Below are 19,232 nucleotides of genomic sequence, written 5' to 3'. Positions count from 1 at the left end.
AAAAAATGCTTGATATGATTAATGTATACTTTCTATTGTATGCAGTGTGTATAAGACATTATAGTGTATTACTTCAGTAGAGATTTTTACGGTAAGTGAAGGAAGTTGATTTTCACAGCTGTTGATATTTTATTATATAAAATGGCACCCGGTTTATATGCTCATTAAATCTGTCATTCTGCAAATCAGTTGCCAGTGTTTGTGATGATCACGGCTGGGGGGGGGGGTGGGGGGCACTGCCAATTCCCTCAGGAACCCTTCTGATAAGCAAAAATGAATTCAGGATTTCAGTGTTCAGAATTTTTAAATGTGTTTTAGTTCTTAAAGAACATTCATGTAATTGACAGTTTTCGATATTCTGTTATGCCCAGCATTAAATTTATTAAAGCCTGCATTCCCATACCAGGATAGGTCATTCTGATGTGTTTCCATACAAGTGAGTGAGCATTTTGTAATAGGATTGTAATTTTTATATTTGAACTTTTTTAGATTGTAGAGTATGACATCATAACATTTTACTATAATTGTTACTTTAGGCTCCTGGATTTGGATTTGGAATTGCAATATCTGGTGGAAGAGATAATCCTCATTTCCAGAGTGGGGAAACCTCGATAGTGATTTCAGATGTGCTTAAAGGAGGACCCGCAGAAGGGCAGCTGCAGTAAGCATGTTTCCTACCCTCAGCCATTGGCATGTCATGCTAGTGATTTTTCTAAATTAATATACGTTTATGCTTATCTCTGTCATATATGGGAAGCTAGTATCACTTAACTTAAATAGAAGGTCACTGTAAAAAATAAAGATAGTGAAAAGAAAACTTGTTACTCAGTTTGGGGTAGAATCTAGCCTTCAGGAGCCTCTCACCCTGAGTCTTAGTGTTTTTGTTCAACAAGAAGATTAGCAAGATAAAAGAGAGGCAAAAGGTACACTAGCAAAAAAATGAGAGTATGAGTAGAGGACTGAAAGAAAATTAGAAGGAGAAAGACTTTCTCTTTAAAGAAGGAATAACTTTTTCCAGCCTTATGACTTAGTATCATTGAATGCCTGTAACTGTACCACCAGAAGTCATTATGTGTATTGTGGTACCTGTTCAGTCCTTTTGGGAAACATTGTGTTAATAGTTAAAAAATTAATGACCTGTGGTTAGTTACAAGTGCTAAACATTTTTTGTGGGGGATTTGAAAATTAAATAGCTGGACATTATTTTATCATTGATCTGAAGACAGGTTAATTAGCCCATAATTAGAATATCTTTTTTAAAGATCCTATCTTAAAAATATCTTTATAAACTTATTTGTATGGTTTCGTCTAACTTGTTATTATTTTGGTCACTTTTTTTCCTTAGGGAAAATGACCGAGTCGCGATGGTTAATGGCGTTTCAATGGATAATGTTGAACATGCTTTTGCTGTTCAGCAACTAAGGAAAAGTGGAAAAAATGCAAAAATTGTAAGTGTTTTTTACCTTTAATTTTATAAAGATACCAACTTTACTGTTGGTATGTTTTTGGTGTTTGAATTCATTCTTCCCATTTAAGAAAATAAAATCTGGAACAGTAGTTCTAAAGTTAGTTGTTTACAAGTAAGAATGTTTCTTTCTTCTAATACCGGTGGTATGTTTTGTCACTGGTGTGTATTTTCTCAAAGCTCAGATACCAGGATTTTTTTTTGATTGAAAAAGAAAGGAAGGAGCTCCTGGTTGAATGGTTACCTCTTTATGGCTTAATGCTTCCTCTTTAAAAAAATACTTACATTAGACTGAATCTTGGCGTATAATCAGTTTAAAGTATTTTCTGTTATAGGTTTTGTTCAGTGGACAAATTTTATGTTGTCCCTTGAACACGTATATTGTTGCTACTTTGTTACTGCGATATAGTTTGAGGAAAGAGAGAGTGGTAAGGGTTTATTTTTTTGGTTGTTCTGTGTGTTTTGTTTTTTTTCTGTTTTTTGTTTTATAGAGTTGTTCAGGGTTCATATGTTTTTTAGTGTATTGCTAGACTCTTCTGTTTCATTTAAAACTAGGCACATGTAGCAGAGAATGGATTTAACGTTAAAATCCTACGTAAAATTGTATCTACATAGGGACTTCCCTGGCGGTCCAGCGATTAGTACTCTGTGCTTCCACTGCAGGAATCACAGGTTTGATCCCTGGTCGGGGAACTAGGATCCCACATGCCATGAGGCCAAAAAAATATATATATATACGTATATCTATCAATGCATAGAGGAGCACGTTAACCACTTTGCTGCCCCTGTTTCTGCCTTATCTAGACTCTGAAAGGCCTAATTAAGGTACCGCTTGAGGCGTTAACTCAGGTGTATAGAGTAGGAGGAAGAGGCTGGCGGCTACATGGTTTGTCCTGCCTTGTCCACTGAGAACCTTTCTACTTTGCAGCAGACAGTCAGAGCCACAGTGGACCCAACAGAAAGGAGAGGGCTGGAGTGAGGAGGCCTGCATGGTGTTTTGACCTCTGGGAGCTATGGTGAGAGCCAGAAGGGGTATTTCCTGAGACTGTATACCCACAGTTGGAGGCCCTCTCACATTGTGTAGGCTGCTGTGCCGTATGGCTCATCTCCGCACCAGTGTCCTTGCTGGTTAAGTGAGTTTTCTCATGTGGCAGTAGACCCAGAGTTTAGTTACTGCATTCCAGATGACAGGCATCTTCTACTGTGCATGTGTTTTCACAGCTTTTTGTTGTAACTGTATTTTTACATTTGGAACTCTAGTGTTGTTTTAAATTGCAGTTCGTGTACAGACTGGCTAGTTGATGGTACAATTTTTAAACAGTTTTTATAACATGAGATTGTAGCATTTACAGAAGCAAATTGCTAATTTTTATATTTGTTGGTTTTTATAAATTGAATAAGTGTTCTTCAGATGAGTCACTGCATATTCCAAGGTGAGCACCATAGGTAAATTGGATTTTTCTCCCTGTGTCTGAGGTTGTGAGCTTCACCCATAGCTCCAGCTTCATTCTTTGGAATATTGAACTGTTGTGTTTTTCCATGCAAAATGTTTAGTACACATGCCCCACATCAATAATACAACCAAGAAAGTTGTACTCCTACACTTCAGACTTTTCTAACCATAGAAATGATTTTGTAAGAAACAGTCCAAAACCTGTTATGTATTTGAAATAGCACATGTAAGAAGGATGAGTTTTCCTCTCACTGTGCTTCGCTACATCATTTGGAAAGGTGGAACTCAGGAAGGTTGGGCAAGTAGTTTGCTCTTCAGGGAGAAGCTGTAGGAGGGTTGGGTGGAAGCATGTTCAGTCAGCAGAGGGTAGCTGTTCATTCCTGCGTCTGAAGAGAGTGGGTTACGTCATCAACATACGCTAAGTTTTCATCATTGAGAATAAAACCGTAGTGTCTTAAAATGTGGCCTTTCATTGTAGGATGTCTTCCTTAACTCATCTCCTGCCATAACCAGAACCTCAGGTCACTATATATGTTTTTTTTCCCCCCAGTTCTGAGTAGCTAGCTCCTTCCCTCCCCGGCCCTGGGCTCTTATATTTTGATGGTTCTTAGTTTATATCTTCCCATAAACTAAGATCCCTTGGGCATTAGGCTCAATAAATTTCTTTTCCGTTGAATTAAAATGTTAGAACTCCTTTGATAATATAACTACCATAAATGTGCTTAATTTTGTTTAACAGTAGGTGAAGAGAAGATAGTAAAAGATTGTTTATAACATAGTGAACATGTGTAGTTTTTACTAAAATTCTGAACATACTAAAAAAGCATTATGAAGCGAATGGGCGAAAACACCTTCCTAGAGATAAACTCTGAACACTTTAGTATTTACCCACATGGCTGCATAGCATTTCAGTGTGTGTGCACACTTCCTCAATGCATTCACTGATGGGCATTTCAATGTCCAGTTTCCACAAGTATTTTTTTAAAAATTAAGATTATTTTAAAATAATCTTATTAAAATTATTTTTAATAAGATTATTTTTTAAATAATCTTTATTATTTTAAAAATAATAAAAATCATCGTATTTCTATCTACTTGTTCAGTTACTTTTTAAGAATAACTTCTTAGGAGTAGCTTTTTAGAGTCAGATGACATGAACGACTTTTGATACATGGATTGCCAATTTGCCCATTAGAAAACCAATAAGCTACTGAGAGAGTACAATTTCATCAACGCTTACATCTCTGCCAAACTGATGGACTAAACATAGTATTTCAAATTACAAGTGGGTTTGATCTTCACCTGGTATGTATACTTCCCGTTATGGTTCTTTGCCTGTTCCTATTCTTATGTTGATGACTGTCACACTAGTGTTGTGTGTATTAAGATGATTATCCTTTTGTGGTATACACTGCATATATTGTTTTTCCATTTTCTTTGTGAGTGTGTGTAAGTTGTTTACAGTGTTTTTTTTGTTTGCTTTTATATCATTTTATTTCATCATCATGGGAATGTTTTCATTTTTATCCTGTCATATCTGTCAGACTTTCACTTGATTGGCTCTGCCTTTGGTGTCATGCTTACAAAAGTCTTTACCTTACCAGAGTTATAAAAACATATATCTTATATTTTATTCTAGTACTTACATAATTTCATTGTTTTGTTTTATATTTGAACGTTTAATTCAGCTGACCTGTTTTGAAGTAGGCATTTTTTCCCAAAATTTTTGTTTCACAATTTTCAGTGTTAAAATCAAGTATGATTACCAAGCCTGAGTGGGTTTATAGTACTTAACTCATAATATAAATGGGGAATCATAGCAGGATTGGATATTTTTCAATGAGTTAAACACTTACTACGTGCAAATACTTCATTACAGGTACAGTTAAAATGACCTGGCCAGGACCTTCTCCTCAGGGAACTTGAATTTCAGTAGGCTTGATGGGTACACACAGTCACAGCCATCATGCAAATCATCTGAGATGGAGGGTGCTTCAGGTGCAGATTTCAGACAGGTGGTGCTCACTCTCTTAGGGGAGTGACGGGGAAAGCTTTGAGGACTCAACTGGTTATTTTGTTTATACCTTACTAGGGAGCGATTGAAGATCGAAGTGCTAACACAAAGAATTGCTTCTAATACAACATGTTGGAGATGGAAATAGAGGTGAGAGTAAGACTCAGGGAGGCAGTGAGGGGTGCTTTACAGTAAATGTTGCCCGAGAAGGGCCTCAGCCATGAGGCACCAAGAGTAACAAGGCAGGCAGCCTTTTCTTCATTCATAACAGGGCCTTGGCTGCCTGTCCTTTCCACATGCTGGCCTCTTGCTGCTTGTTGACCTTTAGCTTCGATGTGTCCTCAGAGAGGCCTTCTCTGATCACTCTTGGTGGTAAGAAGCTGCGGTATTAAGTGTGGAGCAGCCCTTTGAAGAAAGTGAGTCACAAAAGGAAGAGAAAAGATGATAGCTTGGAAATGAGTAGCGAGATGGGAATCAAAGATGAGTTTGCAGATTAGTAGGCAGAGGACAGACTGGAGGTAAATAGGGAGAGATTATAGTTGTTGGTATCTGGCTTGCAGGGGGGTGGTAATTGATGAGGAAAGGTCTTGGAGGTGGGGTGGGATGAGAATAAGCCCCTCTGAAAGGGTGTTGTTCATGCAGGAAGAGGATTGAATTGTCTGAGACCAGGAAGGAAGACCAAATAAATGAGACACTGAAAGCATGTGGGAGTGGGGATGTGAAGTGGCACTGATCTCTATAAATCAGGCCTAGTGACTGGCATCTCAGAGAACGGTTTCGGGATACCTGTGTTAGCACATTCCATGGAATTTGAGGCAACAAGAGGTAGATGAAAGGATTGCTGAATAAATGAAAGAATTCTTTCAAGTAAAATGAATTTATAGAGGAGAACCTAACCAGCCGGTGTGGGGATGCAGCCATCTGAAGGGGAAGATAATACAGGACAGGGTTTGACCTGGCACAGGACCAACGGGTCAAGAGAAAGTAACTTCCCCCCACCTTACTGAGATACAGTTGACATACGGCACTGTGTAAGTTTAAGGTGTGCAGCATGGTGATTTGACTTCATGAAATTGTGACATCCATCATCTCATATAGATACAAAGTTAAAGAAATAGAAAAAAACATTTTTTCCTTGTGATGAGAACTCTTAGGATTTACTCTCTTAGCAACTTTAATTATATTTACCATGTTGTACATTATGTCCTTAGTACTTATTTATCTTATGAAGGGAAGTCTGCACTTTAAAAAAAAAAAATTTTATTTTTGACTGCATTGGGTCTTTGTTGCTGTGCGTGGTCTTTCTCTGGTTGCGGGGGCTACTCTTCATTGTGGTGCGCAGGCTTCTCATTGCGGTGGCATCACTCGTTGCGGAGCACAGGCTTTAGACACGCCGGCTTCAGTAGTTGTGGCTCGCGGGCTCTAGAGCGCAGGCTCAGTAGTTGTGGCACGCGGGCTTAGTTGCTCTGCGGCATGTGGGATCTTCCCGGACTAGGGATCGAACCTGTGTCCCCTGCCTTGGCAGGCAGATTCTCAACCACTGTGCCACCAGGGAAGCCCCAATTTGCACTTTTGATTGCCCTCATCCAATCCCCCCAGCCCCCATCACCTCTGTAGCTACAAATCTGACCTCTTTTTCTATAAATTTGTTTGTTTTTGAAGTATAATTGACCTACAACACTGTTAGTTCCTGTTACACAACATGGTGATTCTATATTTCTCTACATTTCAAAATGGTCACCAGGATAAATCTAGTTGCGATATGTCACCATACAAAGATACTAGGTAGTTACTGTGTTTCCTACACCGTACATTTCATACCCATGACTCATTTATTTTGCAACTGGAAGTTTGTTTGATCTGTCTCACCTGTTCCTTTCCCTCTGGCAGCCGCCTGTTCTCTGTATCTGTAACTCCATTTCTGTTTTGTTATGTTCGTTCATTTGTTGTTTAGATTCCACATATAAGTGAAATCATACAGTAGTTGTCTTTCTCTGTCTGACTTATTTCACTTAGTGTAATACCCTCCAGGTCCATCTGTGTTGTTGCAGATGGCAAGATGTTACTCTTTCTCATGGCTGAGTAGTATTCGTGTGTGTGTGTGTGTGTGTGTGTGTGTGTGTGTGTGTATGTATCAAATCTTCTTTATCCGTTCATCTGTTGATGGGCACTTGCTTTGCTTCCATATCTTGGATATCATAAATAATGCTGCAATGAACAGAGACATGCAAATGTCTTTTCCTTTTCCTTTCTTCCCTCCCCTCCTTCTTTTTTTTTTTTTTTGGCCTCGTGGCATGCAGGATCTTAGTTCCCCGTCCAGGGATTGCACCCATGCCCCTTGCAGTGGAAGTGCAGAGTCCTAACCACTGGACCACCAGGGGATTCCCATAAATGTCTTTTCTAATTAGTGTTTTTATTTTCTCTGGGTGAATAGGAGTGGAATTTGCTGGATCATATGGTAGTTCTATTTTTAATTTTTTGAGAAGTTTCCATACTGTTTTGCGTAGTGGCTGGACTAATTTACATTCCCACCAACAGAGCATGAGTGTTCCCTTTTCTCCACATCCTTGTCAGTGCTTGTTATTTGTTTTCTTTTTCATAATTGCCATTCTGACAGGTGGGAGGTGATATCTCATTGTGGTTTTGATTTGCATTTCACTGATGATTAGTGATATTGAGCATCTTGTCATGTGCCCTTTGGCCATCTGTATGTCTTCTTTGGAAAAATGTCTATTCAGATCCTCTGCCCAGTTTTTAATTGAGTTGTGTGTTTATTTTTTGACGTTGAGTTGTGTAAGTTCTTTGTATATTTTGGATATTAATCCCTTGTGGGTCATATTGTTTGCAAATATCTTCTCCCATTGCGTCTGCGGCCTTTTTGTTTTGTTGATAGTTAACTTCACTGTGTAAAAGCTTTTTTAGTTGAATGTAGTCCTGTTTGTGCTTTTGTTTCCCTTGCCTGAGGAGGCATATCCAAAAAATATTTTTAAGACTGATGTCAAATAGTGTACTGCCTATGTTTTCTTCTAGGAGTTTTATGGTTTCAGGGCTTATATTTAAATCTTGTATCCATTTTGAATTTATTTTTGTGCATGATATGAGAGAGTAGTCCAGTATGATTCTTCTGTATGTAATTGTCCTGTTTTCCCAGCACAATTTATTGAAGAGGCTGTTTTTTCCCCATTGTACATTCTTGCCTCCTTTGTCATAGATTAATTGCCCATGTAAGTGTGGATTCATCTTCTGGGCCTTCTGTTCCGTTCCATTGATTTATGTGTCTGGTTTTGTGCTAGTACCATGCTGTTTTGATGACTGTAACCATATAGTATAGTTTGAAATCTGGGTGCATGATGCCTCCAGCTTTGTTCTTCATTCTCAAGATTGTTTTTGTTTGTTCGTTTTTTGCTATTTGGGGTCCTTTGTGTTTCCATATAAATTTTAGAATTACTTGTTCTAGTTCTGTGAAAAATGCCATTGGCATTTTGATAGGGATTGCATTGGATATTTAGACTGCTTTGGATAGTATGGTGATTTTAGCAATATTAAGTTTTCCAGTCCATGAACTTCGTATGTCTTTACATCTGTTCCCGTTGTCTTCAGTTTCTTGCATTGGTGTCGTTATATTTCCGAGTATAGGTGTTTTACCTCCTTAGTTAGATTTATTCCCAGGGATTTTAATTAATTAATTAATTTATTTATTTTTTGCGGTACGTGGGCCTCTCACTGTTGTGGCCTCTCCTGTTGCGGAGCACAGGCTCCGGACGCGCAGGCTCAGCAGCCATGGCTCATGGGCCCATCCGCTCCGCGGCATGTGGGATCTTCCCGGACCGGAGCGCGAACCTGTGTGCCCTGCATCAGCAGGCGGGCTCTCAATCACTGCGCCACCAGGGAAGCCCCCAGGGATTTTATTTTTTGATGCGATTTGTAAATGGGATTGTTTTCTTAATTTCTCTTTCTGATAGTTCGTTGTTAGTGTATAGAAATACAACAGATTTCTTTGTATTAATTTTGTATCCTGCAACTTTGCCGAATTTATTGATGAGCTCTTAGCAGTTTATTCATGATGCCTTTAGGATTTTCTATAGAGTATCATGTCATCCTCAAACAGTAACAGTTGTACTTCTTCCTTTCCAATTTGGATTCCTTTTCTTTTTCTTGTCTGATTGCTGGGGCTAGGACTTCCAACACTAAGTTCAATAAAAGAGCGACAGTGGGCATCCTTGTCTTGTTCCTGATCTTAGAGAAAATGCTCTCACCTTTATACCACTGAGCCCACCATGTTAGCTGTGGGCTTATATATGACCTTTTTTATGTTGAGGTATGTTCCCTCTATATGCACTTTGTTGAGTTTTTTTAATCATACATAGATGTTGAATTTTATTAAAAGCTTTTTCAACATTTATTGAGACGATCATAAAATTTTTCTTCCTCAGTTTGTTAATGTGGTATATATCACATCGATTTGTGGATATTGAACCATCCTTACATCCATGGGGTAAATCCCACTTGATCATGGTGTATGATCCTTTAAATGTATTGTTGAATTCAGTTTGCTAATATTTTGTTGAGTAATTTTGCATCTATGTTTATCATTGATATTGGCCTGTAATTTTCTTTTCTCTTCTCTTTGTCTGGTTTTGCTCTCAGGGTGATGCTGGCCTCATAGAATGAGTTCAGAAGCATTCCTTCCTCTGCAATGTTTTGGAAGAGTTTCAGAAGGATACATGTTAACTCTTCTGTAAATGTTTGGTAGAATTCACTTGTGAAGCCATATGGTCTTGGACTTCTGTTTGTTGGGAGTTTTAAAATTATTGATTCAGTTTCATTACTGATAATTGGTCTGTTCGTATTTTCTATTTCTTCCTGGTTCAGTCTTGGGAGGTTGTACATTTCTAGGAATTTGTCCATTTCTTCTAGGTTGTCCATTTTATTTGTGTATAATGGTTCACAGTAATCTCTTGTGATCTTTTGTATTTCAGTGCTGTCAGTTGTAACTTCTGCTTTTTCATTTCTGATATTATTGATTTGGGCCCTCTCTCTCTAGTGCTGGCCCACTGGTGGGTAGACCTGGGTGGCTGGTTGTGCGGCCAGGGGTCCTAGTGTAGGCTTGCTGGTGAGCAGGCTGGTTTCAGACATCACTGGCTGCAGGGTTCGGGGTGTTCCAAAGCTTTGTAAGCCTACTGGTGAGTGGGGCTGGATCCCAGAGTGGCTGGCTGATGGGTCCAAGGTGTTTCAGAGCTAGTATCAGCCTACTGGTGGACAGGGTCAGGGTCCTATGTGTCCCAGGGCTAGTGCCCAGCGTAGGCAGGCTGGTCATGGAGTCTCTGGCTGCAGGGCCCTGGGGGTCCAGGGGCTGGTGCCAGCCTACTGGGGTGGGCTGGGTCCTGACTCAGCAGGTACAGGGCTGTGGTATCCCGGGGCTAGAGAAAATCATTTAAATATCGAAGCATGACAACTCATCAAACTTGGGAGGAAGACAGTTGAAACCAGGAGGGAATTGATGGACTAGGAGAATAGGAGGGCATGGAGGAGTCAGACATAAGATGGACATGGAGAAGTTTCAGTAGATCAGGGTGTCAGAAGTAGAAGACAAGGAGTGTTACTCAAGAAGATCTTGCAGATCTCTGATGAGATCAAATGTATACTGGTGTGAGAAGACAGAGTACAGTCCAGGGATTAAGAGGCCACTCAGTCAGAAGGCAACGCAAATAGATCTTGATCTTACAGAAAGTAAAGGAAATAAGTGAACAGGGAAAATTGAACCAGTATCAGAGTCAATTGAGTAAAGAAAGCCAGAAGAAGGAATTTATGCATAGACCATAAATTACAAATTTTGGAGAGAGAGAAACAAAGTTTGTATTGGTGGAGTATCATGGAGTTATTAGCTCCAACACAACACTAAGTTCAGTGTTAGTGTGGCAGTACAATAAATTTCTCTCTTAGAGTTCCAGTAGGACAGTTGTGGGCCTTGATACTCATGGATTCTGAAATTTTTAAGGAATCAAGTTGGGCCTGCAAGTTTGCTCTGGTTTGGTAACAACTACAGTATATTTGATTGTATTAGAGTACAGTGCTCCCTCCTTTATTCAAACCACCAGTAATTATTAGTTTTCCTGTAAGCTTGTAATTATTACACATAGAAGATCTTCTGAATTAATTAAGAACTTTATTAGGCCCTCTATTCCAAATTTGCTTCTTAACCAGATCTGTTTACCAGGAGAGCAGAAAATATAACCAATATAGAAAAGTATTCCTTATTAATTTGTTATATTTGTGTATTATATCTCTTATTCATAATGAGTATGAGACCAGAAAAATGTGATCTTCCTCTCTTAAGAACTGAAAGTACGTATATGAAAATCAGCTCATATTCTAATCCTTCTTATTTGTAGACTATTCGAAGGAAAAAGAAAGTTCAGATACCAGTAAGTCGTCCTGATCCTGAACCAGTATCTGAGAATGAAGAAGATAGTTATGATGAGGAAGTACACGACCCGAGAAGTGGCCGTGGGGGCATGGTTAACAGGAGGAGTGAGAAGAGCTGGGCCAGGGATAGAAGTGCAAGTCGAGAGAGGAGTCTGTCTCCGCGATCTGATAGGCGATCTGTGGCTTCCAGTCAACCTGCCAGACCCACCAAAGTCACACTGGTGAAATCCCGGAAAAACGAAGGTATTTTCTACCAACTCGTTTATCATTTTCACATGAAAATTTTAAGACTAATTTTAATGAGAAGTAAGTTTGCCATCACTTTATATCTTTGCTTTGTTGTCTTCTGTTATCTTCGTTTTTGTGTCCTGTTGCTTTAAATCAAATCCTGTGATGTCAGGCTTCAGGGGTCATCTGTTTCCTCTTCTTGAATCATTTTGTTGTAGCAGATAGTACTTCACATAAATTGTCCAGTAGTTGGATTTTGGATTACTTCTTGTGAGTAGAATAGGCTAATACAAGAAATGTCACGCCATCACCAAGTTGCAATTCAGTGTTTTACTTAGCTGTCAGGATCAGTAGTACCTACATCTGGGTAGAAATCATTGGATTCAGAGGGAGGGCAGGCTGCCTTTTCTAAATGGAGAGTCGGAGGGAGAGGACCCGCCACAGGATATTGCTCTAAAAGCAAAGGACTTGTTTGTCAAAAAATTTTGAAACTGAAGCCTAGCTGCCTCCCCTCAGGTAATCACATTTGATACAAATGAGTCTGATTGTGGCTTCTTGCTGCCATGGGCGTGTCTCTCCCATGCAGGAAAGCGTTGATGACTGATCATTTTGATAAAAAGGTGTAAGAGTATTTGAAGGCTGGCTCTGATCCGCTTTACTGAAACCTGACATGTCTCCTGGTTTTGCTCCCCTCTGCCCTCATCCATACCAACTTCTCAGTCAGACTGTCTGTGTTCAGAGCTGTTTCTCCTTGTTCACCACTCACTCTTCAGCCCTCTCTCTCTGGTATCTGCTCCTAGAACTGGTCATACTAAATCCGGTAGACATTTCTAGTCTTTATCTTACTTGCCTTTTCAGTACCATTTCACATAGTTAACCACTCCCTGTTTTTTTTGAATTTTATTTATTTTTTATACAGCAGGTTCTTATTAGTTATCTGTTTTATACATATTAGTGTATATATGTCAATCCCAGTCTCCCCGTTCATCCCATCCCACCCCCACCCCCACCACCCCCAGTTTCCCCCCTTGGTGTCCATACGTTTGTTCTCTACATCTGTGTCTCTATTTCTGCCCTGCAAACCGGTTCATCTATACTGTTTTTCTAGGTTTCACATATATATGTTAATATACCATATTTGTTTCTCTCTTTCTGACTTACTTCACTCTGTATGACAGTCTCTAGGTCCATCCACATCTCTACAAATGACTCAGTTTCATTTCTTTTTATGGCTAAGTAATATTCCATTGTATATATGTACCACATCTTTATCCATTCATCTGTTGATGGGCATTTAGGTTGCTTCCATGACCTGGCTATTGTAAATAGTGCTGCAGTGAACATTGGGGTGCATGTGTCTTTTTGAATTATGGTTTTCTCTGGGTATATACCCAGTAGTGGGATTGCTGGGTCATACTGTAATTCTATTTTAGTTTTTTAAGGAACGTCCCTACTGTTCTCCATAGTGGCTGTATCAATTTACATTCCCACCAACAGTTCAAGAGGGTTCCCTTTTCTCCACACCCTCTCCAGCATTTGTTGCTTGTAGATTTTCTGATGATGCCCGTTCTAACTGGTGTGAGGTGATACCTCATTGTAGTTTTGATTTGCATTTTTCTAATAATTAACCACTCCCTGTTTTTTGAAATAATGTTTTCTCTTGGCTCCTGTAATGCTGTGGGTTTCAAGGGTTCCTCCCTCTTTCTTTTCTGTATCCTTGGCAATCTCTTTGTCCTCATTCTACCTTTCAGTGTTCTGTGGATTTCTGTTCTAGAATCTCTTTTCTACTTCATATAACATCTTTAGGAAATCTCATGTCTCTCAGTGTCGTGGGCTGCTCATGATGGCACAGCTCCTTCCCTAGGTCCAGTGTGTGTACCCTGGTGCCCCAGCTGACTCATAGGCATGTACACTTAGGTGTTCGTCTGCATCCCTCAGATACAGCACATCTCCCTCGTGGAATGTTTCTTATGGAATATCCCATTGCATATATTCCTGTCTACCCGGTCTCTCAAGCCAGCCGGGGGCAGCATGGTATAGTTTTCCGTGACATCTTTTTTCCCCTGCTTTCCTATGCCCGGTTAACACCTTCTAACTTCCTAAACACCACACTTTACTGTCCTACTCCTCCTTTCTCCACCACCACCACCCTCATCCAAGCTACCAGCATCTTTTTTTTTCTTCCATCTTTATTGAGGTGTAATTGACATTGTATATTAATATGTAAAGTTGTTATGTATTTAAGGTGTACAGTGTGATGGTTTGAGGTATGTATACACTAGGAAACGATCACCACAATCAAGTTAATCAACACATCGTTACTTTTTCCTTTTTTGTGTTGTGGGGCACGGCGGGTGAGGAGCACCACACCACTGTCTATTAAGTGACTCACCCAGCCTCATGATCCAGTCTCTGGATCTCCCTGGTCCATTCTGTGGACTGCTCCACATGGTTACAGGGTCCTCTGGGCTGCTTCTCTGTCTGACTCTTGCCCTGCACTTACGACTTCATCAAACCTGTCTTGTCTTTCCTTCATACCTTCTGGTGCACTTGTTTTTAACCATTCTGTCTTGACCAGTGTGCACACGCACGCACACACCCACACCCACGCGCATGCGCGCGCGCACACACACACACACACACACACCACCACCCCCACCCAACCTCATTTCTCAGGTTTATATTCTTTTTTTTTTTTTTTAAACCCACATTTGTTTATTTATTTATTTTTGCTGTGTTGGGTCTTCGTTTCTGTGCGAGGGCTTTCTCTAGTTGTGGCAAGCAGGGGCCACTCTTCATCGCGGTGCGCGGGCCTCTCACTATCACAGCCTCTCTTGTTGCGGAGCATAGGCTCCAGACATGCAGGCTCAGTAGTTGTGGCTCACGTGCCTAGTTGCTCCGCGGCATGTGGGATCTTCCCAGACCAGGTCTCGAACCTGTGTCCCCTGCATTGGCAGGTGGATTCTCAACCACTGCGCCACCAGGGAAGTCCATTTCTCAGGTTTAGTGTTAGTATTTCTTAGGTAGAGTTTCAGCTTTAGCATTTGCTTCTCAGGGAGGCCTTCTCTGACCCCCACTAGGCACAGAATCATGTATTGCTCCATCTGAACTCTTCATCACACAGGTAATTGTGGTAACGTCTTTTTCCCTACTGACTAGGGAAGCTGCCAGAGCGCAGGGACTGTCTCAATTGCTGGTTTTTATCTCTAGTGCCTACCACCTAGTTAATATTTACTAAGGAAATACTTAGAATAAACGAATACATTAATATACAAGGAATATTTTAGAGTCATCTCTGTATTTTGGTCATTTATAATTTTTAAGTCTTAAATAAGGACAGTCTTTTAATCAATACTTTCTTTCTGTGAGATACAGTCACCATTTCTAAAGCACACATAGTTGACTGCCTAGATTCCTTAGAAGGTCATTTTCTTTTTTTTAACCCTGATTCTATTCCTGCTTGTGAACACTCTTTGTATATTTGCCTTAAGTTGAACTGTAACTGATGTAACTTTTAAAAGCTTGAGTAGCAGGTCTGCTAACTTATCCCATCTTAAAAACAGTTTTGTTTCCCTTCTGGTTTTTGTTTTGTTTTTCTTTCCCAGTAAGACTCAGTCCTACTCTTTCTCCTAACACAACCGGGGCAGTCCTGTTCCTATTGACATTATACTGTTAGTTGTAGTCATTGTACAGCTTTGCAGGCCCCCTGGACAGTTTTCTGGACTCTCCTGGTAACTTCTTTAACTCTGACCACTCCCTCACCCACAGGTGCAATTAATGTTGCCACGCTCCTGGGCACTTTGTCGGTTGTTGGAAGGACTGGCATCTTTAACTCCTCCCCACATCTGCTTGGCTTGTTTTAAGCCCTCGTTTGAGTGGTGCACACTGATGCTCTGTGTATGTCTCTCAGAGAGGTGTTCAAGTCATCAACAAAATCGTAAAGGATTCCAGAGTTTTCCTTTTCAGAATTTTATTCTTTAAACCTTCTGAGAAGCTAGTGCATCAGCATGACACCATCAGAGAGAAATGGTTATCTCTTTGGATTTTTCTCTCTTTCAGTACAGTGAGAGCACGATGTGTCAATCTTTTGTTTGAACCACGCACTTTCCCTTTGCTTTCACACTGACAGTGAAGACTTTCTGATGATTAGAGGAAATGTCTTCTTTGCAGGGAGGCCAAGAATAATTTCTTATTACTGATTGTACTTAAAAACTCTATGCGGTGATTATTAGTTTCATACTTTTAAACTCTATTTAAGAGTCTTGGGATTTTACTCTTGGGATTTTACACTAAAGACATTTAAATATATTATTTCAGAATATGGTCTTCGATTGGCCAGCCATATATTTGTAAAGGAAATTTCACAAGATAGTTTGGCAGCAAGAGATGGCAATATTCAAGAAGGCGATGTTGTATTGAAGGTATAGTCATATTCTTACATTTTGATGAACTGCAGTAGAAAACAAGTTCTAGTATGACCACATAGCTCCTGTTCATGCTTGAAGCGATTTTGCCAAAAAGAATTAAAAATCAGTATTTGGGGACTAGATAGTTTGCCACTGGCTATTATTACATGTCAACACTGACGCTTTTCTTTTGGCATAGAGTCATCCTGGAGAATTAATAGCGCCAAATGTGTATTTTTCACTAATAGGAGTTACTTTTGTAGATAGATTTGTTTGTTGTTCCACATTAAGTGGTTTTGATAACTCCTCCGGATATTATTGATGTGTTTTGTTAGTTTGCCCATGAGTAATAGAAAGTGATGGGGAGGAGGTAGAAGATGCTAATTTGGGCTTTTCTGGCAGAGCAGCAGTGTAGTACAGATTTTATTATTTCAGTAAGGAGGAGTACTTTGATAGTTTAGGAAAAGTGTAAAGGGAATATTTTGGTTCTCAGAGCAAGCCCAGGAGTAGTCTAGATATTCCTGTTCATGTCAGACTAAGTTAACGTTTGTATTTTTGTCATTTACCTTCAACCTATAGTTTCTTTTCTGTTGCAGATAAATGGTACCGTGACGGAAAATATGTCATTGACAGATGCAAAGACATTGATAGAGAGGTCTAAAGGCAAGTTAAAGATGGTAGTTCAGAGAGATGAGCGGGCTACCCTGCTGAATGTCCCTGATCTTTCTGACAGTATCCACTCTGCTAATGCCTCTGAGAGAGATGGTGAGTGTGGCTCTGTTTGCAGAGACCCTTTAAGTGACCTGTTTCTTAAAGTGGGAAGATTTGACATTTTAGAATGAAATGATAATTTTCTATAAGCCAGACACCTTCAAAATATAAGAATTCAAAAAAAATTTTTTCTGTTGACAGCTCACCAATATCGAATAGTAGCTGATTAAGTTAATGCTTAAATCAACCATTTTATATGAATTTATATTTAGTAACTTATTTCCATTATTATTGGAGTACCTTATATTTTACTGTAGTCATTTCATGGGAAAATAAACAGCACTCTTTTGTTTAACAGACATTTCAGAAATTCAGTCACTGGCATCAGATCATTCTGGTCGATCACACGACCGGCCTCCCCGTCACAGCCGATCACGATCTCCTGACCAGCGGTCAGAGCCTTCTGACCATTCTAGACAGTCTCCACAGCAGCCCAGCAATGGCAGGTAATCATGCTCTGTTGTTTAAAATAAAACAGGTGTGTGTGCTTGGTACATGTTTCTGGTTTTGCTTAGAAATAAAATTAGAAGATAGGTTGTCTTTGGATTACCTAAATTAGGTTCGTGTTTCTTTATCAATTTAGGTATTTCTTATCTAGAATAACAGAGGTCAAACTGTTTCATAAAAGGCCAAAGAGTAAGTATTTTAGGCATGTGAGCCAAGTCTTGTCACTACTCAGCTCTGTCTTTGTGGCACAAAACTAACTGTAGACAGTATGTAAATAAATGGGCATGGCTGTTTTCCAATAAAACTTTATTTTTAAAAAGTTGGCTCTCAGCTGCAATTTGCTGACCCACTGCATTAGAAGATGCTAGCAAGCTTTAGGACAAGTTAACTGTGTACAGTAGAAGTCCTTTAGTGGAGAGATTAACCTGGACTTTATTTTCTGCTTTAAAGTACACTGTCTGGTATTTATGCCAAAGGGTCTGCTATGCTAGTAGTATATGACTTACCTGAGTTTATAGTCTCTGGGGTCACATATACATTTGAGAATATGAGGAAAATTATGACTCTTCTTTCCAGAAAAATGCACATGTACACATACGTGTAGCACTTTACATAAGAATTCTGGACATTCCCCGGGGCTCTGTAGGCCACCTAGGGGTGGACCTAGGGTTTAACAGCAATCCATATGGAGATCTTCTGTAGACACTTGAAATTTCAGGTCCAGAGCTGACCAGTTTCAGATTCAAGGTGGTGATTTGGGACTTACTGCATGAGGGTGTTAGCTGAAGCCATAGAAGTCACTAAAAGTGCCAAGAGAAACAATATAGATAGAACGCCCAGAGGTGGACCACAGGGAGTGTTCCCTGAGGAAGCTGAGGAGGCAAGGGAGAAGTCCCTCCCTGGGAGAGAGCTGTCCTCAAGATTGTCAGAAATCATACAGATAACAGTTGTTATGCACCCCTGAGTTTAGATATTTGTGAGGCTGATTCTCTCTGAATTTCAGATTTTAGACATATAAATTGTATTAACCCTGATCTTTGTAATTAATGTTATAATTTTTTTAAGGAATATTATAGTATGTCACATGCAAAATGGACTTATAGTCGATTATTAGTTTTAACTGCTGCAGGTTAACATATTAATTCTAAAAATCTCCCTGACACAGTACAGACCTTATCTGGAAAAGGACAGCTGCTGCAACATGTACACAGTGACAGAGCTAACATCCCTGATGAGTCACGGGGAGTGGCTGTAATTGTAACACAGTTCTCTCACCTAGAAGCTAGGCTGGCATCAAGCAATTTGGACATGATTTTCCTTTAAAAAGAAAGAAAGAAATGCTCATCAAAATTTTGGCCATTTGTATTTATTGTAATCAAATTCTAAACCTTAGAAAGTTCTTTCTGATACTTACTTTTTTCCATTTAGATTTCCTAAACACTTGACATCTGTAACTTTAAAAGTTGAAGAGGATTTTAAAAATTTTTTAACTATCTTCATATTATATTGGGTTGCTTTACTCTCTTGGGAACCTCAAGTATTCTTTATGGGTAACACCAGTTATATGAGATCTTTTAAAAATACAGAATCCTGGGCCTGCTTCTCAGTTCATCTGAGGTGGAGGCAGGGAATACTTTTTTAAAGTTCCTGATAGCATTCTCTTCTATACATTACCAGATTTGGGAACTTCTGGTTAGAACATGTAGCATATACTAAGGAAAAGATAGTACTTTGAGTACAGAAGACAAAAAGTCTTCAGATTCTTTTCCAGACGTTTGTACTGAGAATATAATTCCTGAAAATTAAGTGGCCTGTCAAAAGACAGGATGTAAAGTAGTACCAGTTGCTTAAAGATTTCATTTTCATTTCCCCCCTAAAGTTAATATTAAAATCCAGATAACTGGGGGAGTTTTAGTATAGAGGGTGCCTTGCATTTTGAGAAACAACTTAGATATAGTAAGAGAGTAAAATCCTAGTATTAAAAAACACATGGGACATTTTCTTTTTGTTATTTAATTTTGT

The 19,232-nt window shown here is 39.4% G+C and overlaps 1 protein-coding gene across 8 annotated transcripts in view; it reads left to right on the top strand.

Moving 5' to 3' along the window:
* Nucleotides 1-19,232, top strand: part of TJP1 (tight junction protein 1) — a gene marked incomplete at its 5' end in the record, with an annotated part of 254,955 nt that overhangs the window by 189,141 nt on the left and 46,582 nt on the right. For all 8 annotated transcript variants that reach the window (XM_082851457.1, XM_082851456.1, XM_082851463.1 and 5 more), the window contains 6 exons: nt 537-661; nt 1,346-1,448; nt 11,325-11,601; nt 15,904-16,007; nt 16,589-16,757; nt 17,062-17,209. In XM_082851457.1, the coding sequence (XP_082707583.1) occupies nt 537-661; nt 1,346-1,448; nt 11,325-11,601; nt 15,904-16,007; nt 16,589-16,757; nt 17,062-17,209 (926 nt within the window). The remainder of the gene's footprint in view (nt 1-536; nt 662-1,345; nt 1,449-11,324; nt 11,602-15,903; nt 16,008-16,588; nt 16,758-17,061; nt 17,210-19,232) is intronic.

Source organism: Leucopleurus acutus, assembly GCF_964270905.1.
Source record: "Leucopleurus acutus genome assembly, chromosome: 1".
Lineage (NCBI taxonomy): Eukaryota > Metazoa > Chordata > Mammalia > Artiodactyla > Delphinidae > Leucopleurus > Leucopleurus acutus.
This window is presented reverse-complemented; position numbering and strand designations above follow the sequence as displayed.